This window comes from Notolabrus celidotus, chromosome 13 (assembly GCF_009762535.1).
Source record: "Notolabrus celidotus isolate fNotCel1 chromosome 13, fNotCel1.pri, whole genome shotgun sequence".
Lineage (NCBI taxonomy): Eukaryota > Metazoa > Chordata > Actinopteri > Labriformes > Labridae > Notolabrus > Notolabrus celidotus.
The window spans coordinates 22,748,760-22,776,740 of NC_048284.1; the positions used below are offsets into that span (position 1 = coordinate 22,748,760).

Here is a 27,981-nt window from a genome sequence, read left to right on the forward strand (position 1 = left end):
ACTAGTATTTCTATGGTATGTAAGTTTAACGCCACATATCTTGCACTGCTCATTAACTTCATCGTTTTTTTCGAAGTACTTCCAGACATCACTTTTTATAATTGACATGTCTCAGGTGTCGCAGACGGTTCTGTGTTTGTTATGCTTTTGCTTTTGGTGGAATAATATGTTCCTAGAGATTTGCGGTAGCTGCCGTAAAACAGTTGTTTTTGCTGAAATCTGGCACGGTGTGTTCTAAAGCTGAAGCCGTGGCCGGAGAAGTCTTACGTTTATTATTTTCCTTCCTAGTATATTCAGTGAGGCAAAAACAAAAAGCACATGGTCACACATGTATCGCTGTATGAGTTCAAGTAATGTTGCCGGGTGCGCGAGTAACAAAATTCTACTTGAATAATGGGGTCAATGGCGAGTACGCAAGTACTCGAGTATTCGTACCCATCCCTAGACTATTCATCACCATCATGCTGTATCTCTTAGGCTTTTTATTAATATGGTACATGTGATGAAGCAAACAAATTGACTTTAGGGTTAATGAAAGTGTAAACCTCTCTCCTTTATAGAAATGAAGCTCTAAGCATCCTGAAATTAATCAGGCCTGTACCAGACAGCCTTTATGCTACACATCACACCATAAATACAGATTACATTATTAACACAGAACATATTATAGAGAGCAATCACCTCTCAGCCTCATTAAAGATTCTAGGCTGGCATGAGGGGAACACAGCAGCAGCAGCAGCAGCAACCCCGCAACATGCTTATCAATGAGTGATGTTTGGCTTTGCATCAGAGAACGAGCACTGCACATCGGCCCTTTATGAGAGATAGTGTGAAAAATGGCTCCTTACATTCATCTCTCAGCACAAATCCGATAAAATGTCAGTCTCTAACAGCTCCTGATGCTAATGTTGACCATGTCTAACACATTGATGTTGAGAAGATGAAAGCAGCAACAACAGCAGGAAAAAGAAAATAAGATATCTGAGCTAAATATTAGGTAGCAGGAAAATCCTCACCATCCCTCATCGGCTTCATGCTAGCTGTTTTTTAGTGTCGTTCTTTGTTTTTTTTGCATTAGATTACAAAGAGACACATGCGGATAGATTACATAACTTGTCAGGTAAGCCTAGAGGCAGGATGAGGCCATATGTTTCACAGAAATTATGCATACACTTTAATTAATTTACTTAATGCAGTCGAAGCTATTAATATGCAAGCATGAACCGGGTGCTCTGGAAAGAAGGAGCTAAAAATGAAGAGGGAGTAGGAATAGAGCATTTCCATCACATGCTCCCAGACCGTATTAGCCAGCAGTGTTGTAAGAGAGAGGCTAACTGGGACTGAATAAAAATAAAATAAAAAAAATAAACGTGTGCTCAAAACAAGCTTTAAAACTCACCAGTTCAGCATCAATAAGGCTCAGCGGGAGAAGCTCATGTCTTGGCCTGCAGAGACAAAAAAGGACATATGGTAAGAAGGGGAGAGAATTTCATAAATCACAGAGGCATGAATGTGGACTTATTTGGTTGGAGCTCTAAACCCTTGTAGAAACTGAGAAAACAGGGCAGGAGCTGAGGAAAAGAGGGATGAACACAGCCCACAGCTCCCCTGGCAGGGAGAACGCAAAGTAAATCACACTATCGACAAACTGCTTCACAACAGCCTCCGCTTGTCAGACTTTAACTAAAGGGAACGACATGTCCGGGGCTGTGATTCAACATATGAACACAATACTCGTCTGTCAGTTTGCGTGCCAGGCTATCATTGCATCTGGCTGTCTGTCTGCACCTCCACATTCAGAAAGATATCTCCATCAGGGTTTAAAATCAGCCCTGACTGAGGATGAGTGACAGCGTTGTCAAGGCTGCGGTGAGAAGAAAACTGTGCTGTGATGAAAAACCTGATCAGCTCCATCAAAACACAGGGATGGAGCCGCAGACAGATGAGCTAATCAAGCTCAGACCGTGGTGATTTAAAAAAAAAAAAGAAGCAGCACAGAATAAATAAGAGAGGAAACGAGTGAGGGAGCACGCCAGATTTCAGAAACCAAAATAAGCAAATCGTGATGTACAGTAAACTGGCAAAGCAGAGGGATGGATTCCAACTCAAGTCCCATAAGAATAAATCTCTAACCTTCCAGCAATTCAATATGAGGCTGGCAAGTATTGTGAAAACATACAAGGGAGAAAAAGAGGTTTTCTCACTTTATTGCAGCTTGGACTCGCTGCAATCTGACAAGCTTTGAAATGCAATACAGTCCAGAGCCTTTTCATCCTAATACTACATGTACTGCTGCAACAGTCTCAATAGTAAACCCTCAGGTAATACATGCTTTCAGAAATGCTAGGTATGAGTGTGCCAGGACTTTGATTAGGGATGAACGATATGGGGCGCTGGTGGCCTTGTGGTCTAAGCCTCCCACATATGGTCGCAGAGGTCGCCGGTTCGACTCCCGGACGGTCGACCATTTCCTGCATGTCTTCCCCCACTCTCCACTCCCCCACACTTCCTGTCTTTCTTCAGCTGTTCTATCCAATAAAGGCAAAAAAGCCCAAAAATATATATTTTAAAAAAGAGGAATGCACGATATTGGATTTTTTGCCGATATCCGATATGCCGATATTTTACAACTCATTTAGCCAACTACCGATACCAATATTTTTTTCCGGCACACCTAATTGCAGAGATCATGAATTCTCTTCTGTATTGGAATCAGTCTACAGTATTATGGTGATACTCTTATCACATTTGTTATGTGATATTCATTTCTTGTGCAAAAAAAAAAAATACTTAATACTTAAAACTGCATATTTATTTACGACAATTGCTTTCAAACAAAATTCATACAAAAAGATACATCCTACTTAAACTTGGATGATGCTCTCCTTGAGAAAATCATAACATAACCCACAACCAGGGCAAATTTGGCCAATTTCACATTTGACATAGTAAGTAAACCTAACCTCTGTTCACAGGGAACAGGTGAAAAGTGCAACTGTACAGCAATTAAACCCACATTAAATAAAATGGTTTACTCTTTGACAGTAAATATGCCTAAATTAGTCAGCTACATGTACCTTACAGACTGCTGCTTAAATTCAAATTTAACTCAAAACATGAGCCCAACATGTGTGCAGCAGCCCATTATTTTATCAGTTAATTATATTGGCGGATACCGGCGTGATGGCCAATATCCGATACTTCATTTTTAAGCCAATATCGGCCGATACCGATAATGTGCCGATAATATAGTGCATCCCTAACTTTGATACATTGTTCTACCTTCTCAATGATTTTTTTGATTCTCTTTTCATCAAAGTGTCAAAATCTAGTTTTACTCTCAGCCTCTCTCTAACTCAAGGAAATATTGTGACTCTTTCAAATATTGTTATTCTTTCTGGTTTACTGCAAAACAATTTTTTTGATACAGGCAATTTATCTTCAATCAATCCCATTCCAAATGGAGAATTAAATCACGCTCCCACAGTCTGCACTGCACACACACTGCACTTACATGCTCTGCATTTCAAGCTGGACACGCTGTGCTGGTTCAGAACAAAACCTTCAACCAGGCCCGCTTTGTGACATTACACAAGTTGAAGGAAAAATGTAATTTAAAGCTAAAGCGGTATGAGAATTAGCCTGGTAAGTAGGACAGTCAGCTCACACAAAATAGACAAAGCCTCCTGAGAGTATTACAGAACATCAGTGGTACCAAAATTAAATTTGGGCGGTAATAGTGGCTGTTCAGCAGCTTGATAATAAAAGGTCAATCATAGGTTGCAAAAAGTGCAACCCCTCTGTCCCGTGCATAAAAATAACTGTGGCGGGGAACAACCCTGATCACAAGGCAGTATTTGCAAAAACTAAAAGGGATTATCAATGAAGCCTTGATCATGCAGTTATCCTATTATAAAACACATCACAGCTGCACTGTCCTGTGAAACATCTCCAGAAAGATAAATTATTCTATCAAAAGCACTGACCACCGAGTGACCACACTGACTGTCATCTTGTTAAAAGAAAAAAATAAATATACCTGCATACCCTCAGTTAGCCTTTAAGCTTCTTAGTCCACCTCTATTCATCAAAATGCTTCACAGTGCGGGTTTAAGCCACAGGTAAGGGATTGTCATTGTGTGAGGGAGGGTGATGTTTGCCTCTGTAATCACCAGCCGAGCGTCTATGCAGCAGTGTCAATAAGCCACGGCACAATTTGTTTTCTTTTTTACATAAGAGTTGCGATCTTTTACGGGCAGCAGAAGACATGCTTTTGAAGGAGAGATGGGGCAAAACCTTTTTGTGCTTTTTCAGTAAAAGGTACCCAAGATGTTTCACAAACAACCTTTGGAATAAATTGCATTTCACCTTTGCTGCATTAAGAGGAACAAATGAGGTTCCTCTGCAAGTGCATCTCATGACAAAAGAGCCTATCGGTGGAACAGGTGGCTTATATGATGCAACAAGTCTCTTAAAGTACCGTGGACACACATAAATCAATTTTTTTTTTCAGGCTGCCAAGCCGAGCAATTACCTTTAACTAAATTATACATTAGGGCTATTTACACAGCAAACAAGCCTACAGAGTTGCCCACAGGTTCTCCCTAAACAAATAACTCTGTCTGCTTTCTGGGTGTGAGTGATAAAACAGGTCTTGAACATGGGGACCGACTGTCTTTACTCTGTCATAATCAGCCTATTGACTTAAACAGCGAGAGAAGGATGGCACTTTTATATTCATACCCTCAATGAAAATGGATGGGAGGCTGCAGACAGTTAACTGACATTGGTTTAACCTCACTTTTCATTACAAAGAAGGTGATTAAATGCACTTCAAAAGTAATACATAAAATCACATTATTTGGTGATTGTGAGAGGAAAATTGTAAGTAATTTAAAATCTCAGTATTCAGTGAGTAAACGACTACATGATATTAAATGAACAACATAAAGGAACTGCTTTTATGATTTCTTCTGCATTTTTGGTAGCTCTGGCAGAGACTCAATGACACCTTGCAGTCTGGGATGTATGCATGCACGGCAGCTGCAGCTGCAGCAGCAACCAAATTCACTCTGCAGCAGCAGCAGCAGCCTTTGAATGCATCAGTTCAACAGATTCAATCAACATTATAGCAACACTATCTGACAGGGAAGCAGGATGCGGGTATGAAAGTGCAGAACACCGCAATTTAAACACAACTGTGTCAATGTTAGACATACAAAGCCATGCTAGGATAGTGTGTCCGTGGACTTTATGGTTAGTGTGCAGTGTGTGCAGTGTGTGCCTGTCATCGGCCGGCTGCCTTCTTATCTGTCCCGCTACAGCTAGCTCCACCGGCTAACCTCACAGTCCTTACTAACATCAATAACAGCTGCATTTCATCAGGTGTTCAAGCAAAGCATGCTCCCTGTCGTGTCGTTTCTCCTCGGAAGAGACGCCATTGCACCAGCTATGCGAGAGTAAATTCAACATCACATTAATAAGGTCCATTTTATTGAATCTGGCTAGCTAGCTAGTAGGGGCTACAGTCTCCAGCTGTCTGTGTGTGTGTGACAGAGAGACGGAGTGAGGCAGAGAGAGGATGTGCGATGTCTGAATGATGCGAGCAGCACTTGGAGTGAGGATAGCGTGATGGAGTTTAAATGAAATGTCCTGTCTCAACCAGCAGACACACAATCGCTTGAATAACGTTACATTAAACACAATCTCGCCTGGTTTTAACGAAGCGATCTGCACATTAACTCTGAATTCGAGACACATTTCTGATGCCCTCGTGTTTGTTTCTTACGTGATGTCGGTGCTGGGGACGGCTCGGGACGGGTTTAATCCGGAAAGAAATGATGCTCTGCAGAGTCCGGGTCCAGGGTTTTCTCTGTCTGTGTCCCGTCTCTGTGTCTCTGTGCTGCCAGAGTGTCCCGGTGCTCTTGTACCACTCGCCCTCCAGTGGAGACTGATCGGCCCTGATGCGCTTTGATGAGGAACCCCTCTTCAGAACAGGCAGCGCGCGCTCGCTCGCTTCCACCAAAACGTGCCTGCGCGTGAGTGACTGACAGAGTGTGCGCGTGAATGAGAGAGTGAATGAGTGTACCTACTAGGGGCCGACAGAGTGAGTCATCCAGCAGAACTAGATCCAGCTCCTCCCTGCTCTTCTAACAGCTGACTACTGTAGCCGCCATGCGTTGAAAAAGACAAACAGTGCCTCCCCCTCCTCCCTCTGAAAAAGCCACAGCACAACTGCTCTGTGTTTCCAACACAGGCTGCTGTGTGTCTTACTGTTTCTGACTATGGTATCTCTGCAAGTAACATTTGTCTTATCCTACTGCAGGGACATAGCAGAGGTTTTATTATCTGATAGAGTTTACAGATCTTTTGACACTGAATCTCTCCATCTTTTTCAAAGTGTACCTAAACCCCAAACCACTTTTTTTTTGTTTTAGCTGAAAACATATTTATATAGGGATTTAGTAGTGCTGTGAATAAATTGGGGGCTTGATCCCAGCAGTTGAGCATAAAGTATTAAAATTCCTCAAAATGTGTTGAAAATGTGTGTAGCGAATTCCATCTCCAGGTCGAAACCAAGCGGCAACCTCCGGTCTAAAAATATGAGTCCAATTTGAAAATGCTAAAAACTGCAGTTCATCGAGAATCCGCTTGAGGCTGGCTTTGGAAGTACCGGAATCCACATACACACCAATTCAAAAAAGACGATCTTTACAGCAGAAATAATCATGTTTACAGCCTGGTACAAAAGATGAGTGTAGTCTGGATAGCTCATTTCTCGATCGGCTCACACTATAGGGGGGGTGAATTTTTTTCTAACGCGGCAATTTCGAAGATATTTAGATTACGAGTCTTCCAATGAGAGGCACAGCTGACTTGATTGACAGGCGGGAACACTGTAGCTGTTGGCGAGGAGGCTCAAAGCCCGCCTCTTTACGTCACAATCACTCGACAGCAGCAATATGGCTCCTGCCGCCGATTGGCCTCAAAACAGCGCTTTAGAAACAGAAGGGTGACGTCACAGATACTACGTCCATATTTTATACAGTCTATGGTCAAAACCGGACTACTGCAATGGAGTTTTTCAAACGGCTGGCCGAGTTCACAGTGACATATTTGGTACGTGCGTCTGTCATCTGTTGTTTGAATATCTTTTCTCTAAATTATTGTTTTTGGCGAAGAAGATATTGATATCTATGCAAGCCTAAAGCAGAAACGCATCCATTAATTTTATAACTTCCATGATAACAAGTAATTCCCAGTTGTTTTCTCAAGGTTTCAACTTGTTTCTTTCATTAAACTTGATGACATAGCTAGTTTCCCCTTGATAATAACTCAATTTTGGATGTTGTCTCAAAAACTTAGACCGAGCCTCATGATAATACGATCATGTTAGAAAACAAGCTCTGTAATCTCGAGGTGGGATTAATTAAACGGTTATTGGAAAACAAGCTCAGTTATCCCAAGATAACAACAAATAAGAAATTAGTTGAGATCATAAAAAACAACTTAAATAGAGTTGTTATCAAGACAAAGAAGCTGGCATCAGAGAAAACAACCAGAAAATAAGTAATTAAGTACAAGAAACAATTGAATAAAGGAAATGTATGTCCCCCTAGGGCTTCCGTAGTTATAAACTTTCTGTCAAAAGATAATTATTTTTTCATTTTTTTTATTTTCTTCATCATCTTTAGCTGATGACAAAATAAATTACTATTGTTATTACATTAATGTAAAGCCAGTTCTAGCAGATAAAGTTTGGTATTATTTTTTTTACGACTATATAATGTAATGTATTGTTCATTTTTTTTTATGGCAATATAACTTTGCAACATATTTTAATGTAAATCCAAAACAAAATTAACATGGTGATTACGACATCATCATAAAATGGGAAGTAAAGATTTGTTCTTTCGGGGGTTTGCTACATTAAACACGTCCTCTGTGGAAAAATTATGAGGTGTTTATCTTTAATTGTCTATTTCAACAATGAAGTGCTGCAAGTCTCTAATATTTGGGGACTTTATAGGATTACAAAGATACAGAAGATGCCCGAAGAGAAGGGAGTTCCTGACTAATTGTATCTAGTGATGGGTCAAGCTCAGACATTCCTAGTGTTCCCATAATACAACACAATGGTGTTTCATTGGACTCTCCATGCCCCTGTATGTCAAGCTCTATGCTCACACCGGCTTCATTTCAGTAATCTGCTGTCTCTGCAGCAACCCAAAGTAAGCCTGATGACATCATTATGATTATTTAGGGAATAACCTGATCCTCGTTGCTAAAATTGATGGAGTACCATTTAAAGAGTCAACCACTCTGATAAAATTGTAGTCTGGCAATTCCTGTGACGATAAATGCACAACTACAATAAACCTGCTGCAAATCCCTCTGATAGCGCATACTCTTAATTCCTGCCTGTATGAAAAGTAAGTCATCTAAATAAGAATAAGAACCAGGTTTATTGCATCTTGGTTTACACATACAATGATTTTTGTTGTTGTATGGGAGTGTTATGATAGGTTCGGAAATGTACAGCAGTGCTCCCACTGTCAGGACACCTAAACAGGAGAAGAAGACAGAGTCAAAGTGGCTGACTAAACTTTTCTTCATCCCACTAAAGGAGGATATTTTAGGTCGTAGGTCATGGTTTTATGGATAATGTGAGAAGTGCTGTCAATTCAGAGTAGATTAAGGTGAGGTTTAATGCTGGCATTACTTCAGGGTTACATCTTAACTTTAGGATTAAGAATGGATTAGGTTTTAGATATTTAATGCAAAGTGCAAAGGCCTGAGATTAGATTTAAGGCCAAGGACTGAAAAAAGTTGGTTGTGATTTCCTCAAGTAGTCTATTAATGTGTCCATGTGTGAATTTGTGTTTGCTTACTGTACCTTCTAAGCAGCACCCTGTGGTCCTCTCCTCTTCTGCCATCCTGGAGTGCTTCATTAAAGCCGAGTTACAGGACGCCTTATCCTCCTCCTCCTCCTCCCCCTCCTCCTCCTCCTCCTCTTCATACCCGCAGCAGATGGACAGAAGCAGGGTGATAATATTCCTGGGAGTTTGGAAGGGCGTCACTGTTTATATAACCCAGAGAATCTTATTAAAAAGCCGCCCTCCTTCCGTCCTGAACTCGGGGTTAATTAGCTCACTTCCTAGTTGCTGGTATGCATGGAGGCCTCTGAATGGTCACAGTGGTTGTTATGGGCGACCGCGCTTGTCTTATCTCCTGTTGCCTGTTGGGATTCTGCTGAGGAGCAGAGACTGAGAAGGACACAGTGTTTATGCAGTCTGAAAAACACTCACACACTCAAACCAGCAGCAGCAGCACTACACATAGCTGAATAGTCACACTCTTAAGCACAAGCCAGGACAAAAAACATGCTCTGCAGCGTGCACATGCTCCAACACTCACACAATGAGTAACAGGTACAGACTATAAATGTGTTACTGCTGTTCATGTTTAAAGCAAAAATGTCCCTCAGCAAAATTCTCTGCACAAGTCCAAAGCATTCCACGTCAAAAGCAATAGAAAATTCAGGTTACCAAGACAGTCCTGATAAAATGATTCAAGTGATGTTTCAGTTTGTACAGCAAAGACATGCCCAAACACACTTGCATGCATGTGCAAACACTCTATGTTAAATCCATGTTATGCGAGAGCATAGTGACAAACATCCACGCTAATTTGCATGACTCATTCAAGGGTTTCTTAGTCTTCAAGTCGGCAACCAATGATTCAATCATGGTTGTGATCTAAATCCTGGTTCTCTATAGGCTATTTCAAGGTACTGTTACCTAGGTGATAATAAGAAGTAGGTTGACAGGGCTTTCCCCACATCCCCATAACCCTGAGAGAGACATACATACCCCAGTACATATTCACCTTCATACATGCAGTACATACTGTACTTTGACACACAGATGCTGCCAAACACACTTTCATGCAGCCTGGTTTCATGTAATGTAGATTTAGACTTTAATCTTCTTCAACAATTTGTTTCTGTTGCACTCTTACTCTCTTAATTATTGTGTAATCTTATATGTAATAAAGACTGAGGGAAAGACAAACTATAAAAATCTCTACTTTAAAGGGATAGTTGTTTTTTGTAAGAGGCTCTTGTCAAGAGGAAGTGTATAAGTCACAAATGATGCCGGTCAGTCCTCCTCTGTTGAGAAACCAGCTGCAGAACCAGAACAAAGCAAGTCCATCAACCGATGCAGTCCGCATCCTTCACCAACCATTTCCCTGCCGTACTGAACGTCACTATTTCACCAACTTTCCTCAATTTCAAGGGTTAAATTAGAAAACAAGGAAAGACAAGTGCTGTGCATCTTTAAAGAAAGTTTTCATCTCACACTGTTTTTTTTTTTTTACATGATGACACAACTCGTGGTTCGCACATCATGTTAGCCTTATCAAAATATACTGTGTTGACATTGTGGATTAACTATCTGCTATTTCTAGACCTTGGCCTAATGTGCCTCCCACCCAATCACCCTGATGTTCAAATCATTAAACAGAAAAGACTCTTTGGTCTTTTAACTTTTACTGAGATGAAGAGTATTTAACTTTATTGGATTAGTGATACTGTCCCTACAAAAAACTCATGGCACAACCTTATAATTGAATGTATACCTTATGAATGTATTATATACATGCTTTACTTCTCAATAGTCCAGTTTTATAAAATCTGGGATCTCTACTTAAAATATATTGTTCCCATTCAGTCTTCTACCACATTGATGGATTCCCCAAATGATTTTAGATTTTGGATTAGTATTGTCTTGGTGTGATGTCTACTGTCCCGTAACTTTCCCATTGGCATAAAACTTGAAAATCACTATATTCACAATATACCAGCGGCTCGCACATCATAGACCCCAACAGCTGATCATTGCACTGCAGATGGAAAAACATGTGTCACGTTCAAGAATAGTACAAAAACAAATGGGATTTCTGACGGCAAAGTAAAGCCTGAAAATTTTCCAAATGGAGTGTGCACTTGCACCAACATTAGTGTTTGAGTAAGAGCTACATTACATGGTAAGGTGACCTCTTCGGTAGCAGTTCATGGCTTAGCCTCTGTTCTGGTTCTCCAACCAGTTTCTCAACTAAGGGGCTGAGCTGGCCAGCATCTCCTGTGGGTGATACACTTACTCCTGACAAGTACTTAATACAGTCCCACTTCAAAGGAACAGAACAATCCCTTTAAGTAAATGTCAAAGATAGAAAAAAACATGACAGGACAAAGGCAAGTGACAGACAACCCACAATTTAGGACTGGATAAAGAAATATGAAATTTAGCGTAACAATGCACTGTTTGTTAATTGGATATCAAAGGGTAATGAACACACAACAATCTAACACAATAACGTGATGCATACATGACACATAGTTTAATATATAACATTCACATACACTAAAGATGTCAAAATAAATGTGAAGACACAATTTAGTTTCAACCAATGACAAATCAAAAGACACAACTCAACTCCAGCAAAGTACAATAATAGCCACATTTATTTAATTACAGGCAAAGTCCCTTTACACTATATTTTTTCTATATCAACGTCATGTTTTTATCCTTTATGTTTTACATACATTTACATTTCCAGAGTGCATACACGTAAATTGTTGATAAAGGGAGGAGAGGGGGGTGTTAAATAAAGTGGTTCAAGACATAAAAGAAGGATGTCTCGCATTGCTCATGAGACACATGTCAAATACTGCTCGTCACAAGCATTACTCAGTAGTGGTACTGTACGTAAAAAGTGCACACGGTCTAGTCAATATCAGACAGCTTCATAGAATAGATTAGAATGGCAATATAAACAATGATGCATTTCACACATTCAACATCAAACAAGGCAAACCTATTCAAAGGCACAGGACTCTCACATCAATATCATCGTTTTAAAAAGTAGTTTGTACTTACATGTTAGGTAATCCTACACTTTTTTATTTGTACAGCTGAAATATGACTTAATATCAAACAACCCGTGAGTGGAATGGCACAGTTAGGAAGTCAGAAACACTTCCTTGTGGTAACTGGATAGGCAGAGTTTCTCAGTTAAAGTGAAAATAGTCCTGTTATTTTTGAGATCGTGTTAGCCTGGTGTTTGTCGGATATAAACTGAGTCTTTGGGGTCTATTTAAACATAAATGAACAATTTTTCTGTTTCCAACAGCTTAACATTTTGGATAAGAATGATGCCAGTTGGCCAACATATTTTCCTTCAGTCCCAGACATCTGCTCTGTGTACTGAGAGAGTGCACACACTCTACTCCGTGTGAACACAATGAACCAGTGTGAACCAGAGGGAGGCCACTTCTATAAAACTACAGCAGGATCCTCTTTTTCTGTTTACATCCTGGTTTTTATCTTTTTAAGTCAGAGGGAACAAAGGTGAAGAATACAGTGTTCAACCTGCTAGCTTGGGCTACCTGCTGTTGGATCTAAAAATAGGATGTGTCGAGTCTAAATTGAATCCTATTTATCTTACACCACAGTGATGTATGGGGTCCACACCGTTTTGCAGGTTAAGTTGAAATGTTTCTGAGCAAAAATAGATTTACATTTAATAAACATCTCTGCTACAGAGCTACTGTAACATTTACAGTTGTTCAAATACATGCAGATACTGTACAACACACTTTCCCTTCACTTTCTTCCTGGGCAGAAATGCCCACAAACAATTCAAACTTGTTAAAACTAGCCCAAAAAGGATTACAGAGCACTGCAAGTGTCATACAAAACCAAATAATGGTTAAAAATCATGGTTTTTAAACAAAATAGCAGCAACATGTAGGCTTAGTTCTGTGAGAACAAAATAAAGAACCAGCAAGCCACCAGTGCCTCTGGGTTAAAGTAAAAGAGTTACACAGTGCAAATATGTTAGGATGAGTCTAAATCTTATAAAGATGGAAGCTTCAAAGGCTGAATATGCAGTGGTTCTTTTACAGTACGACTTGACTCCACTTAAACGTCAGTGTTCACTGTCAGTAAATTCATTAGTCTTGGCACCACACCTTACTCGCCACCACCATCAATATCATGATACACAATAATAAAAAGAAACTACTCCTTCTGTGCAATAGTTCAAGTAAGGTATTTCCTGCAAAACAGTTAGTGCTTCATGACACATCCTGTGGCCGTACCGAAAGAGACGACAACATAAAAGTGACATACAAATACACAAAAAGTCACTATGTACATCAAACGGTTTCCAGACAGGACTGCACTCCACGCAGAGGGGACCTCTACTCACCAGTCTGGGCTCAGATTTGATATAATCCTCCCATTGGTTAAAAACAGGACCAAAGCTGGAGCAGTCTCATCCAAGATCTGTGTTCACAATCACGTCCACCAATCAGAGTTCCAGTGTGAAGCAAAGCGCAGAGTTCAATCTCTACAGGGGTGTGTCGTAGACTCGTTCAGAGGAGCCCTCCTCCATGTCATCCTCTGACTGTGATGCCTTATGGTTGAGCTTCTCTGCTGTTGAGGAGGAAACAAGGTTTCCTTGGACACTATCGTCATTAAGTTTGGCCTTGCTGCTGTCCTGAACAAACTCTTGGATCTCTACAGGCAGTCGTCTAAATTTGTCCTGGTACTCCTGGTCCAGATCGGTCTGTAGCTGTGGAAGGAGAAGATACACATCAGTCAAGAGGCTCTTCAGTAGGTAACACAGTACAATTGGTGGCCCTTGAGACAGCTCAAAACTTGCCATAAGATGGTATCAGCATTCACAATTTATAAATAGGGACCAACTCAACATTCCAGCATTGCACTATTAGTGCCAGTGTCCACTGACACCTTTTTTTTTGCTCTGTCAGCAACCTTTTTCTACACAAAAATTCAGCACATTCTTGGCATCTTCTGTTTTTTGTCACTCTCACAGCACTCTTAGTTGAAAATAGTTTAACTTTTGGGACACCTCCACACTCATCAGTGTTACTTCTCCATCACCAACCAATCAAAATCAAGAAAAGAAGGACTTCTCATATCTACTTTGTCAACAACAATGGAAGAGGTCTTTAGGGAGGAGAAAAGAATTCCATGTCTAAAGCTGCGAATGCTACCACACAATTTATATCCATTGTTTTTATGTTTTCTTTGTAAAATTCCATCATACTAAAAAATAAACATGAAACCAACAGATTAATTTAAAACAGACATAATGGTCAGCAGAAGTGTCTAATAACTTCCAAAACCTTGCAACAGTAAGCTCATGACCTCAACTTCAGTTGTGGTTGCTCTGACAGCAAATGAAATGCAACTAGTGGACACAGGCCCTTAGTGTTCAAAAACTTCATAAAGAAAACGTTTTGGTAAGATTGTATCCTTTCTAAATTTCTAGACACAAAACATATATTTCCACCTTCTCACAAGAAATATCCATATCTACTAGGGGTGAGTATTTGCAAGAACCTCATGATACGATACGCATCACGATATTTGGTTCACGATATGATATATCACAATATATCACAATATTGTGATATATTGTGATATTCTACACAGTTAACTAGGAAAAAAAAACGAGATTGTGTGATATGTAAAACACAATATTACTCAAAATTTATAAAACTCAAAAAGGAAAAATTAAGTCAAAACTGTTTGATTGAAAACAACTTTTTCACTCTATTGTTTTTGAAATACTGAAGTTGTATTTTAGTTCCAACTCAGCTAAAATATGAATTTTGAATTTTCACAAAAAAACAATATTAAGAGTTGAAATATCGATATTATATTGGAGGTCAAAGTATCGCGATATATTGCTGTATCGATATTCTTTCACACCTCTAACATCTACACCTGCAAAAAGCTCCACTGTGGTCACCAGATGTACTAGTAGCTTACACTGAGTGTATACAAGCCATCTCTCTGGAGGCAATGTGATGCTAATGAGGGCTATGAAGGTATTCAGAGCTATAGAGCCAAAACAATGAGCTGAAAAACACAAAAATGCTCCGGATAGCAGAGGGACATTGCAAAGTAGTATCAGAATCCTCTGCAGGCTTCATCTATGAGTTACCTTCCACACAGCATAGTCAATGTTTTTTCAATATGAAAATAAAGATAACAGCAGCTGTAATGTTTTGCATGCATTTTGGTGTATCTCATTCTGTTAGTCGTTCTCTTTTTGCATTATCTGTAAATTACAATAGACACAAAAAGGAGGACAGGAGTCAGAGGGATACCTGGGTTGATCTTGAACCCTGACATTTAGCATTGGATATGTACTTTGGTCCTTAAAGGTAGACACAGGTCCTATCTCCCTCACGTAGGAATGAAAGTAGAAGCTGTTTTTCTCCCAGGCATAGACGCCCCCAATGATTACAGATGACAAGATTGTATTCATTTCATTGTGAGCCAATAATTGCTGTAATGCTGATTTCTCTGTTTAACTACCCGGCTGGCTCCCATGGGAGAGCAGTAATTAAAAGAAAAGCTGCTAAGATGAACGGTGTCAGAGTCTCGTTGCTCAATATAGTCACGTCAGCATTATGAGAGCTCAAGTACACCTGTAAATTCTGAGAAGATTTATTTTGGGTCCATATTTTGTATTAAAGAAATGTGTTAATCAAACTAGCACTCACTTCAGACTCACAACAAATGTTAAAAGTTACCAAAAAGTAATCTCATCATGGACTCACTCAGGGCAAAAGGCAAGGTTGGCGTTAATTAGTGCTATGAATCTGCAAAAACTTTGAGACATTGACACACAGCTGAAAGAAGCTACTGAACACAAATCTTTGTTCTCTCGGAGGAATTCATCTACTTCTAGCCTCCAATTAATCCGGCGGCCAAGGATTCAGAGCTGGCAGAGAGAAGCCCCAAATTGTTCAAGAAATAACCACAAGCCCATTCAAAAACAAGAGAGAGAGAGAGAGAGAGAGAGAGAGAGAGAGAGAGAGAGAGAGAGAGAGAGAGAAGAGAGAGAGAGAGAGAGAGAGAGAGAGAGAGAGAGAGAGAGGAGACAGAATGAAGGTCAAAGACTACCATCCGGCTCCCTCCAATTCCTCATTTTCAGCCCTCTCCACTTCAGCTGAGATCACACATTCATAAGAGCACTGCATTGCAAAAAGGAGAAAAACTGAGTGTTACAGAACCCTACTAGTGTGTTAATGAATTGTTTTACAGCAAGATGAAGAGATTTGAAGAGAGGTTGTATGAAGTAGTTGTCTATAGTGGATGTACGTGTTGCATCCACTAAACTTACAGCGAAGTCAAGAACTGAGAATGTTCTTTACGTCGCGTACACTTTCACTAATATCAGTGTCTTTCTTATGATTTGATAAATCACATTGTAAAAATATCTTCTGCAGCAGATGACAACCTGGCTTCTGTGTTGGTACTCCAACTGATTATTTAACGAAGGGGCCGAGCTGACAGCATCTCCTGTGTATAGCACTTACTATTCACAAGTGCCACTTACAACCCCTCCTCAAAAAGGAAAAAAGAAAAATCTTAAAATAGATATTGAATCACGTAGAATACCATAATGCATGTAGGTCTGAGTAACAGCTAAGTACTAAGTAGCGAGTCCATGGCATCACATAAAAGATCAGTGTTGACTTGCTTAGACCGGTATGTGTGTTTACATCATATTTGATCAGGTCTGCCCTGTTAGAAATCAATAAATTTGGTTAGCTCAAAACAGTTTTTTCTCAACAAAGCTCTCACTGTCAAATAATAACTGAAATATATTGATTTAAAAAATAATACAAAAAGTGATTAAGTGTAAAAAATAGTTGCTTCAGACACACCAATCAGGTTTAAGCACTATAAAAATACAGCAGGTGAGTTCACCTGCAACTGGATCCAGTATTTTATGTTTGTCTGATATTTGCTGAGCTTACAGTGTTATGCACCCGACTGTAACAGCATGAAAACTGGGCCATATATTGTTGTGATTCTCCATGTTGACATGTTGACTGATTTGGGTCTATCGAGAGAAATAAATTATATTTTCATTAGTCTGCAGCATTGGTCTTGTGTAGTGTTTGGTGAATTTATTGTATATCTGCATTTTCTCTGTGTACTTCACTTTCAGTACTCTTATCACTGAGAAGTAGAATTGCTAAAAGTGTTTTAGGTTAGCAGCAGCAGTGTGTAACTGGTTCTAACAGAATAAAGTCATATGAAATGTGTGTTTCATGTGGTAACAAAATATGGTTTTGATAAATTAGTGTATAGTTTTTACAAGAGTGTTTCATTTTGCAAAGGATCTGAGGTGTTCTGCTAATTGTGTGTGTGGTTGTGTGAACTGTGCATAGTGTTTTGACAAAATGGGCCCTGTTTTCAAAATCGTGTTTAAGCAATCAAAAAAAAAAAACTTTAATACAACAGATATACTGTAGCTATAGTGACACCTGCTAATGTACGTAAACTTTATACAAGTTGATGTCATTAAAAAACAATGTCATAAAATAAACAGAAACAGGAAAAACAACTAAAATAATCATAATAGTTCAGATACAAGGATCCAGTTTTTGTAATATTTAAGTTTAAAAGTTGAAATTTGAGAATATTACAAATGTACTGCTGTGCCTTGTACAAATTATTATAGAATAATCACTGTATGATATTTAGTTGTTGAAATACTTTGCTAAAATCAGACAAAGACATCTTGGACAGTTTATTTTCACATCTTTGATACAGTTAACACTTAATGGAACTCTACAGAAATCCACAAGGTCCTTTTCCACTTTGATAGCTGTATTGATAACTTTTACTTGTCCTGGTATTCATATTTCAGAGAATCACTGAACTATACTGTGTGTGTGTGTGTGTGTGTGTGTGTGTGTGTGTGTGTGTGTGTGTGTGTGTGTGTGTGTGTGTGTGTGTGTGTGTGTGAGAGAGTGTGTGTGTGTGTGTGTGTGTGTGTGTGTGTGGAGAGAAGTGCAGAATCAATCAGGCAGATAACACTGAGAGCTACTGCACATGATGCTGTCTGTGCTTGTCTGAGTTGAAGGACCACTTGACTTGTTTCTCTCTAATGTTTTGAGGGGAACAGCAGAGCTTGATGAAGCCCCTGCCGAGCACAGCATCCAAAGGTGACCTTCACCAGAACATGCCTCTCCCTCTCCCTCTCCCTCTCCCTCTCCCTCTCCCTCTCCCCCCTTTTCTCTCCCCCTCTATCTATCTGTCTCTGGGTCTCACAGAGCATCCAGCACATCACAACCAGATGACCAAAGATGCACCACGACTCTTCTCTCTCACACTGCCCGCTCTACACTGGGCATGACCTACTTAGGGGTGGGACACTACGCGCAGCCTGTGTGTGTATATGTGTGTGTGTGTACATGTGCAGCCCGCTTATTCCTCAGCCTGCTGAGGCACAAACACCCTCTGATTAAAGCTGTCATTTTTCTCCCATCTGATGACACCCTGGCACATGTGAAGGAGGTGGAAGCAGGGGGCAGAGGAGTCTGAGGGGCACTGAGCAGCTCTCAGACAGAAGGGTGTCTATCCCTGTGCATGCATGTGAGTGTGTGTCCTCTGCATGTAATCAACAGCTCAGAAGTGAATCAGTGGCTGTGGGGTGCTGAGCGCTGATGACAGCACCTTGTTTTCACCAGTGGGACAGTTCTTGAGAAATGATAGAAAGACTCTTGGATTAGAGGAGAGTTATTCAAATTGATGGTGGTGATCACAACTTCCAATAAGACATCCTGTCAGTTTGTCAGAGATTCAAGGATAGAAAACTGATAACAATGCCACTAACTCCTCAGGTTTTTCTGGCTCTGGCAGACTACAATTTGTGTCATCTTTGTTGTGTTGAAACATGACAAGCATGAAAAACACAAGTAAGTTTATTCCTGGCTTCTGTAAGCTTCCACCAACCAACAAAGTTTCTATCAGTGTTTCTATAGGAGTTACAGAGTAAAAGGACAGAGGACCAATATTTGCATATTGAACATATCTGAAAACATACATCTGCCACCCCCCCAAAAAAAGGAAAAGACAAAGTGAGTCCACATTAAACAGAGGAGTACGCACCCCAGGAGGAACATGATAACAGGGAACGTCTCTCTGTCTCTAATCTTGGAATCCATCAGCTATCCTCTGACGCAGAAATATGCCCCTGCAAATGATGGCTGGTGAAGCCAGTGATTAGCGATAAATGACTTGCCATGACTTCCATTCTTGGGAACTTTACTGCTTATAGCAGAGTTACTAATGATGATGATGATGAGTTTGGATAAAAAGCAAAGTGGAACTCCCAGCTCCAGATAAGTTAACGTAATTTCTTGGTTCATTAAATAACGTTCATTTGTTTCTTGTGAGTCTCAGTTTCACTGTAAATAGTTGGTTAAACAGAGATTTCGCTCTGGCTAACTACGGTTAAATGCTGTAAAAGAAATCTACTTTCTTTACTTGCAATTAACGAGTTTACTGAAGTAATAATAATAATACATTTTATTTATAAAAGCGCTTAAAAAGTTTCTCAAAGACACTTTACACAAAATAAATTATACAATAGATAAGCAAAGGAAATCAAAGCAAAAAGAAAAAAATCAATCAATTATATGTTAAAAGTCTTTCTTAATAGGTGGGTTTTGAGTCTGTATTTGAAGTTGGTGTGTGAGGGAGAGAGTCTGAGGTGTTGGAGGAGAGAGTTCCAGAGGGTGGGGGCAGCAACAGAGAAGGCCCTGTCCCCCCCAGGTTCGGTGCTTGGGTTTGGTGAGAGGGGTGAGGAGGTTGGCATTGATGGAGCGGAGGTTGTGGGAGGGATTGTAAGGCTGCAGAAAGTCGGTGAGGTAGGAGGGAGATAGATTATGGAGGGCTTTGTAGGTGATGAGGAGGATCTTGTACTGTATTCTGGAGGTGATGGGAAGCCAATGGAGGTTCTGGAGAACTGTGGTGATGTGGTCTCTGGAGCGGGAGTGAGTGAGGAGGCGTACAGCTGAGTTTTGTATGTATTGTAATTTGTTGAGGAGGGTGTTGGGTGTACCGTAGAGGATGCTATTGCAATAATCGAGTCTTGAGGTGATGAAGGCGTGGATGAGAGTTTCAGCTGCAGTGAAGAAAAGGGAGGGGCGTAGGCAGGCAATGTTTTTGAGGTGGAAAAATGCAGTTTTTGAAATATTGTTGATGTGACGTTCAAAGTTGAGTGACTGATTGAAAATGATACCAAGGTTATGGATCTGGGTGCATGCTGGAACAGTGGATTTGTCAATGTTGAGTGAGAAGTTCGGGCAGGTGGACGTGATGGATTTTGGGCCTATGATAAGAATTTCTGGTTTAATATTTGAAGTAAAATTTTGATTCAGATTTGTAATACGTGCAAATGCAAGTTGCAATACAATAAATACAGGTGCAGCTAATCAGACTTATGTCAGAATACAGACGAATCATAACAGCAGACAGAGCACTATTTTGGAATGTAGGAACCACCACAGACCTTCAGATGAAACTAGATCAAAGAAGTTTACAGAGCTTGCTAAATGGGTGACATGACTCAGTGTTGACTGCAGGCCAGTCAACACTGAGGAAGCTCTGGAACTATGGGATGTCCTCAGGTTTTCATATTGTGACCATTTTGTGATCAGTTAATATACCTATCGCCATGGGGCACAATAGTTTCACACCTACAGGACCTGTATGAATGATAGGGGATCATTAGACGTCAGTGAGTAATCAAATGATCCAAGAATAACTGCACACCATACCAACACTGCTTTAATATTTATGTACATACATGTACTCCTGCATATTTCTAAATGTGTAAAAGCATTATCCTTTTTAAAAAGTAACCCTGTGTTTCACAGAATAAGCATTTTAAAGCTGTCTCTTACCTCTAAGTCATGGTTTCAGACCACCCTGGTGTAGCAGTGCAGCATTTATTGGAATATTGAATCTAAAAGTTAAGATTATCAAGTGCATTTCATTGCTCACATTTGAGTAATGCAATTTATCCTGATTTGACATTGAAATTCTGCGATTTATCATAATTTTAAAAATGTATCATTTGACAACCTTAATCCTGATGCATTTTGTGCACAAGGTACTGCATCTCGCATAGTGGCTTTTGCAAAATGGGGCACTGTATTTTTATGCAGAATCTGTGAAAGAGGTTCCTCTCCCTCGGATTCTCTGCAGATTATGTGACTGTCACTAGAACTTTTTTAAAACAGCAAAATAAAGAGGAAAGCTAGCGGTAGAGCAAGGGGGACTGTCCAACATTTGATTGTAGATGGCATCATTATCTCAGATGGATGGCAGTTAGAGAACAGCAAATGTGATACAATTCCCTCTGACTGTTGCAGAGATATCTTTGAGTACAGGTTCATGTTTGCATAACTTTTAAAGATACTGTGCCCAGGTGTTCCTGAGGCATCATAAACACGAGAATAGGAGTGAATAATGGACAATCAATAGTCTTTAATGCAGATTATGATGTCTGAGAGCATTTTAGTGGGAAAAAAATGTCACCCGCTTCTTATTTTATCCTATCGTACAAATGTATATTACATAATAATGAGAATATGAATTCAAATGTTGCTTTCATGAGATTCTTGAAAATGAAATCTAATCAGTTCAACCTTGAGTCCAAGTGGATATTTGTGAAAAATCATAAAATTGGGCTTGCAATGAGGTCAACTGTAAGGCTGTTAAAACATTACGTCATTGTCTGGTTGGTCAATAGGTGTTTGAAACGGAATGACGCTGAAGAAAAACAAAAATATTTGACTAGAGTATTTGTCTGCTAATTCTAAGGGTGCATGTTTGCTCTCACTCTGTGTACTTTGAGTGTTTGCATACACTGTATGCGTGTGTGTGCATGAAGTTGAGTTTCTGTTTGTATGCCGACCTGTCGTAGCTCTCCAGCCAACTTAAAAATTTGTCTCTCTTTTCTGAAGACCTGTCACCTGTCAACAAACCACACACACGCACGCACATGCAATTCTGCCTTTCTTAAAATACAGCTCTCAGTGACCTTCTTCACCAGCTGTCCTCATTTTGAGGAGCTATCAAGGGAGGCAGAGAAGGCCTCCAAAGAGCCAAATTAATTCTTTGCTTTGAGCCGTGACATAACGCCTGCTGCAGCACCGCAAAAGAGCCTCACACGTCGCAACACACCGCTCTGCATCCACAGTATGCAGCTGTGCCTCCAAACAGTCAGAGAAAATTGCGAGATTGCCTTCCAATGCATGCCTGATCTAGCTGCTGCTCCTTTTCAAACCATTTTAATTAATCCAAACATCTTCTCTGGCATTTTGTGTGTAATGTGTGATATGCACTGGTGTGTGCGTCCTGACCTTGAGAGCACTGCATATCCAAATGCCATCCAATTAGGCTGAATCTAAGATCTCATGTCCAAGAAACAAGACAAGGTCATCATCCTGCCATCATCACAGGCTATTTGAAGAATAAGGAGGCCCATCGTGCATTAAAGGCAATTTTTTGCTTGTGTGTGAAGGAGTGAGCAGCAGGGAGAGAGCAACATTCCTTCATTTACATTCTTTCCACAGCATTGGTCATAAGTATGAAAATGAAGTGCAGCAGCCTAATGTAAGAGGAAGAGCAACTCGGTTAGAGAAAGACAGAGACGAAAGCAGCAGCTGCTCAGGATACACTGCATGTTCCTTTTCCATGTACTTGGCTTTTTTTTCTTTTCTTCTTTTTTTATGTGTGTGTGGGGGGGATTTGTGTGTGAAAACCTTTTCCAAACTCTTCCTCATAATTCATCTGCTACACTGCAGGAGTTTTCTTAGATTCCTCTCTTCAGATCCAGGAATTAGAAAAACACTCCTGCATACCTCCACCATGCATGTGCAGTAATGGGTGTTCTCCCTAAAAGGACTGGTTCAAAGAGGGGAGATACACAGTGAAATATGCTGTGCGATATTTTTTAAAATCCAATTCTTATGTTGTTACTGAGCATATGATGCCATGAAGCATTTCACAAGGGAAAAGACATAGAAGTTTTTAGTATTATCCAAAGACTGTATAAAATATTAACGTAGTATCCGTGACGTCACCCATCTGTTCCTGAGCGCTGCAGCCATATTGGAAATGTGGAACTCACCAGGCAGAGTGTGACGTAAAGAGGCAGAGTTTGAGCCTCCTAGCCAACAACTATGTGTTCCCCTCCGGGAGTCAAGTCAGTCATGTCCTTATTTTGGTCAAAAACTCTTAATCTTAATATCTTCTGAACCGTCGCGTTACAAAAATTTCACACCCCGTACAGTGTGCGCCGATAGAGAAATTAGCTAAATAGAGCCAAGCCGTTTTTTGAACCAGGCTGTAAACATGTTTATTAATGCTGCAAAGATCGTCTTAATTGAATTGGTGTCTATGTGGTTTCCGGTGAATTGCAGTTTATAACACCGTATGGGCTTCATAGTTTGAGACCGGAGGTTGCCGCTTGGTATTATCACCTTATGAGTTTAATATGACAGAGTTACAAAGTGTCAATTTACAATTCCATCAGACACAGAGCAACAATAATCTTTACTAGGAGACAGATACATAATGAACATGCAGTAAGGCTGATATTCATTATTTTCTTGAGCTCTGTGTTGGTTTCTATGAACTTAAAAAACAAAAAGTCCTGCTCATTAGCTTCTAAATGCTCCACTGTGTTCACCATCTGTTTGCTTACTTTGTTAGTGGGCAGTTTTGTGAGGAGTAGGTATCTTACACTGAATTTATCTGATCTTTTTGTAGAAAACAGCTGCCTGCTGCTACTGGAAAGAAGGTCAATGAGAGCTGCAGAGTGAACCAAAACAATTCAGTTGTAGGTCAAAACAACAAAACAGTTAGCTGAAAGATGCTCAGAAGAGCTAAGGGGAGCCACTTTATCCAGAGCCATTTGATCCTTTGTTAATGTTAAGTGAGACTTAAATGCCTGCTGCTTATTCTTACAAAGACGAGTGTCATTGTGTGCTTGTTTTTGAACTTTTCTGTTACTACAGTGAGGGAAATAAACATATGGGATACTATTTTCTCCTGATTTCTCTCATGTTTCAGTATCTGCTATTGTATCAACCCTTCCACAGAGGAGCGGTCCAGCAAATTTCTTGGAAAATAAAGTTTGGTGGCTGAAAATCAAGCATGTGGTGTGAAGATTATTAAAGACTGAAAATTATCTGCCAAATTCTTATTTATGTCAAAGCACTCATCCATGCAAAAAAAATCACAGTAATGATTTTATCTTTGGTACAGTGACACGTCAAGGAGAGATCATGTGGTGTGATCATAACAGTGTGAATATGATATAAAAGGAATGGTCTAAAATCATGTCTGCCAAAGAGGCTCAGACAGAAGATGATTTTTATATATTTTTGTTTTAAATTATACTTTGGGGCTTTTCATGCCTTTGTTGAGAAGATAGGGCATAAAGTAGGAAAGTTGGAGAGAGTAGGGGATGCAATGCAGCAAAGGGCTTGCGCCCAAGGGTGGGAATTGAACCCTAACTGCCTGCTTTGAGGACTATGGAGCGTGCAATTAAATCCTGAGGCCAAACTGGCACCACAGATGCTAACTCCCTTAAAAACACTGAATGAAAAACACCAAAGGAGGCCTTTCATGAAATAAGAAAAGCACCAAGACATGAGCTGAGCCAGCTTAAGCAGCAGCTTGGCATGCAGCTTCCCGACATGCCATTTGTGCCAATAGTGATTCAGACTTTTTTCACAGAAAGTTGCTTCATTCAATGTTCAGCTCTAAGGTTACATCAAAGCTAGCACTGTTCTTTTGTTGTTGTTATTGTCACAAGAAAAATAACTTGAAAATTCTTTCCTTTGCTGCTTTAAAACAGAAGTTGCCTGTTGCAGCAATAATACATCCTTGGCGGGAGCAAAAAACGTATTTTGCCTTGGTGGTAGAAAAGTACAGCAAGGAATGTGTGAGCTCCAAAGAGAGTCTGTGTTATCAGACTTAAGCATGAGCACTATACTTGTATCCCCCATGTTAGGCCATATCCAGGGTATTCTAACACTGGTGTTGTTATCAAAACAAAAGTCAATACAAGATGCCACTTCTCACGCACTGAAGTTTTTCACACAAACTCCAACAAGTGATGATGTCTGCAAAAGTTCACAAATACACCCTTCTACTATACTTGAACCTTACATGACAGCTCCACAAATTGAAGCCAAAATATATGGAGCTCCTTCTTCTGACTGGTTGCAAGTGTAGGTTTGTAAAGCAACCTTCTTAACGAGGACTGATGGGTAATTTTTTTGAGAAATTTAGTTTTGCAGCGCCAATTCCAGAAAAATTGGGAACCTGTGCATAATCTGAAGAAATCTCTGCACAAAAAACGACAACAAAACTGATACTGGATGGCCGTCATCTACTGTATCTTTTAATACAGTGACTCTGTAGTGGAAATCACTGCATGGGGTTCAAAATACTTTCCAAAAATGATTGCCTATGAACACATTATGCGACTGCATCCACAAACACAGGTTAAAACTCTGCAATGCGAAAAGGAAACCATAAATAAATATCATACAGAAACGCCGGCAATGTCCCAAGACCCAAGCCCATTCAAAGTGGGAAACTGTCCTGTGGGCTGCTGAATTAAAATTTGGCTTAAAAAAAAATAAATCATGGACGCTGCGTCCTTTTTAAAATTATGGACGCTGCGTCCTTCATTCTAAAGAGGAGAGGGACACCTGGCTTTTAGCTATGAGCTATTAGCACACAGTTTAAAAGCCAGCATCCCTGATGGCATGGAGATGCATGAGTGTCCATGGCATAGGTAGCTTACACATGCAGGAAGGCCAAACAATACATACAACTTTTGGTAAAACATATGCTGCCATTCAGATAATGCTTTTTAAGGGAAGACCTTGCATATTTCAGCAAGACAATGCCAAACCCCATTCTGCACATATTACAACAGCATGGTGCAAAGCTGGCCCACGTGCAGTCTCAACTGGTCACCCAATGAAAACATTTGGTGCATCATGAAACGAAAAATACAACATAAGAGACCATGAACTGTTGAGCAGCTGATAGCCCGTGTCTGGGAGGAACGGGACAACATTTCACTTTCAGAAGTCCAGAAACTGGTCTCCTCGGTTCCCAAATGTTAACAGTGTTGTTAAAAAAAGAGGTGATGCAAAACAACGGTCAACATGGCCCTGTCCCAACTTTTTTAAATGTGTTGCTGGCATCAAGTTTGTGTGGTGCTATAAAAGGTGGTGTATTACATCATGATTGACAGCTCTGTTGAGAAATGCGGCTGCTTCACAGGCTAATCTCTGTACTATTCAGAAATCCAGCACCAAAGTGTCACAAGTGCTGGATGTCCGCACTTGTCGGGGGGGGGGGGGGGGGGGGGGGGGGGTAGTTAGGGTAGCTTGGCTTCACTTTGTACAACCAGAGAATAAGAAGATGTGCTGTCCATCATAATATCCTGTCATCGACTTTGACACCATGACCTTTGGCATTCTCCCCTGAAATATTAATTCCTTATAGATACAAAAGTAAGATTGCTGTTGTCACCTCTCAAAGGATTGCTCATAATGCAAGAAAACACAAAACCATAAATATATGTAAAGAGGATGCTTTCCGGCAGGAGTTCAGTGGGGAATGTTCCTTAGACAGAGCACAACCCTGGAGAGCTTCATTAGCACATGTGGGCATACATAATGAACCCTCACGCACTGATCTAAAATAGCAGCTAGCATAATAGAGCAGAAGAGTAACCAAGCATAGAGCATGGACGCGCACTCACACATTCACAATGGATTTTATTTCACTGTGTCTGGTCTGCACTCAGTGTTCCCTGTGGATATTGTGTGTGTGTGTGTGTGTGTGTGTGTGTGTGTGTGTGTGTGTGTGTGTGTGTGTGTGTGTGTGTGTGTGTGTGTGTGTGTGTATAGGCACAAGCGCATTATTGATGCCAACCCAGCAGGCCAGGATGATGCAGATCAAAGTCTGATGGGGGAACATAGTGGCCACCCATACAATACAAAGTGAGAGACAGAGGGAAAGAGAGGGCGGTCACATGCTCGCTCTCTTCCTCTCCTACCTCAGACCTCCACTGCTCCTCTAACCTGTTGGCTCCCCTCTCCTCCTCCTCCTCCTCCTCCTCCTGCTGGTGCTTCTTTCTTCCTCCTCCAGTAAACCATCCAGGGATTGCGTCATGAGGACTCGGTTCCAAATTAACAGATTGCAAGAGAGTCATGAAGGGTAGAGGAGAATATGAGAGGTGGGGAGGGGGATAGTGAGGGGGACCCGAGTTTCCATGACGACTGCAGAGGACTCCTGCTTGCAGAACTAATGGGTGTGTGTGTCCTTACATGTGCGGTTTTGTGTGTGTTGGTCAAGGATTGAACAGTGAGGAGACACCATCAGATTGTCTTCCCTTTACAATAAATTAAGAAAGAATCAGCATGATGTAGAAAATATGACGTAAACTCAAACACCACGCACACACATACGCACACACATACATTCACCAACACACACTAGTGTGAAACATACTGCCTTATCACCATTTATGCTATCGCAGCCAGAAAAGCTGTGAGCAAGGGGCTGACTGGTATAAAGGAAGTACAGCATGGCAGGGTTAGTCTGGTCTCATCATTAAAGCTTTACAGAGGCAGAGATGGAGGAATATACTTCTTTATCTTATAGCTTCTATATCATAAACAAAATAACAGAGAAAATAAGAAAGACAGGCAACACTAGTCACTCTTAAACCCTCCGTCACTATCAAGAAACAGTTACCCACAATCAACATGTGGCGAGAATTTGAAGTGGACACATGGCATGGAGATATTGACCACGTGGCTACAATCTCCAAGAGGAGATCAAGAGGAATCATCTCAGCAGGACTCAGGGTTCTGGTCTTGGCCACCCTGCCAGGTATTCCTGACTCCTGGGTAGCATTTTGATTGGATCATTAACAGGAAGGTAACACCTGAGTGCTCATGCTGCGAGTGACGACAATGTCTCTCTCTCAGTTGTCCTTCACTTTATGACCAGCCTCAAGCGGATTCTC

At 40.5% G+C, this 27,981-nt stretch overlaps 2 protein-coding genes across 2 annotated transcripts in view; both read right to left on the bottom strand.

Annotated features, from left to right (window-relative positions):
- LOC117824655 (1-phosphatidylinositol 4,5-bisphosphate phosphodiesterase beta-4-like) overlaps nucleotides 1-6,077 on the bottom strand; it is an 89,239-nt gene extending 83,162 nt beyond the window's left edge. The window contains exons 1-2 of the mRNA XM_034700203.1: nucleotides 5,789-6,077; nucleotides 1,400-1,445 (exon numbers count right to left, since the gene is read on the bottom strand). The gene's annotated coding sequence lies outside the window, so the exon portion shown is untranslated. The remainder of the gene's footprint in view (nucleotides 1-1,399; nucleotides 1,446-5,788) is intronic.
- Nucleotides 6,078-11,509: 5,432 nt separating this feature from the next.
- The window catches only part of LOC117824362 (1-phosphatidylinositol 4,5-bisphosphate phosphodiesterase beta-1), a 146,681-nt gene continuing 130,209 nt past the window's right edge, over nucleotides 11,510-27,981 (bottom strand). The window contains exon 33 of the mRNA XM_034699830.1: nucleotides 11,510-13,641. Within this exon, the coding sequence (XP_034555721.1) occupies nucleotides 13,417-13,641 (225 nt within the window). The 3' untranslated portion in view covers nucleotides 11,510-13,416. The remainder of the gene's footprint in view (nucleotides 13,642-27,981) is intronic.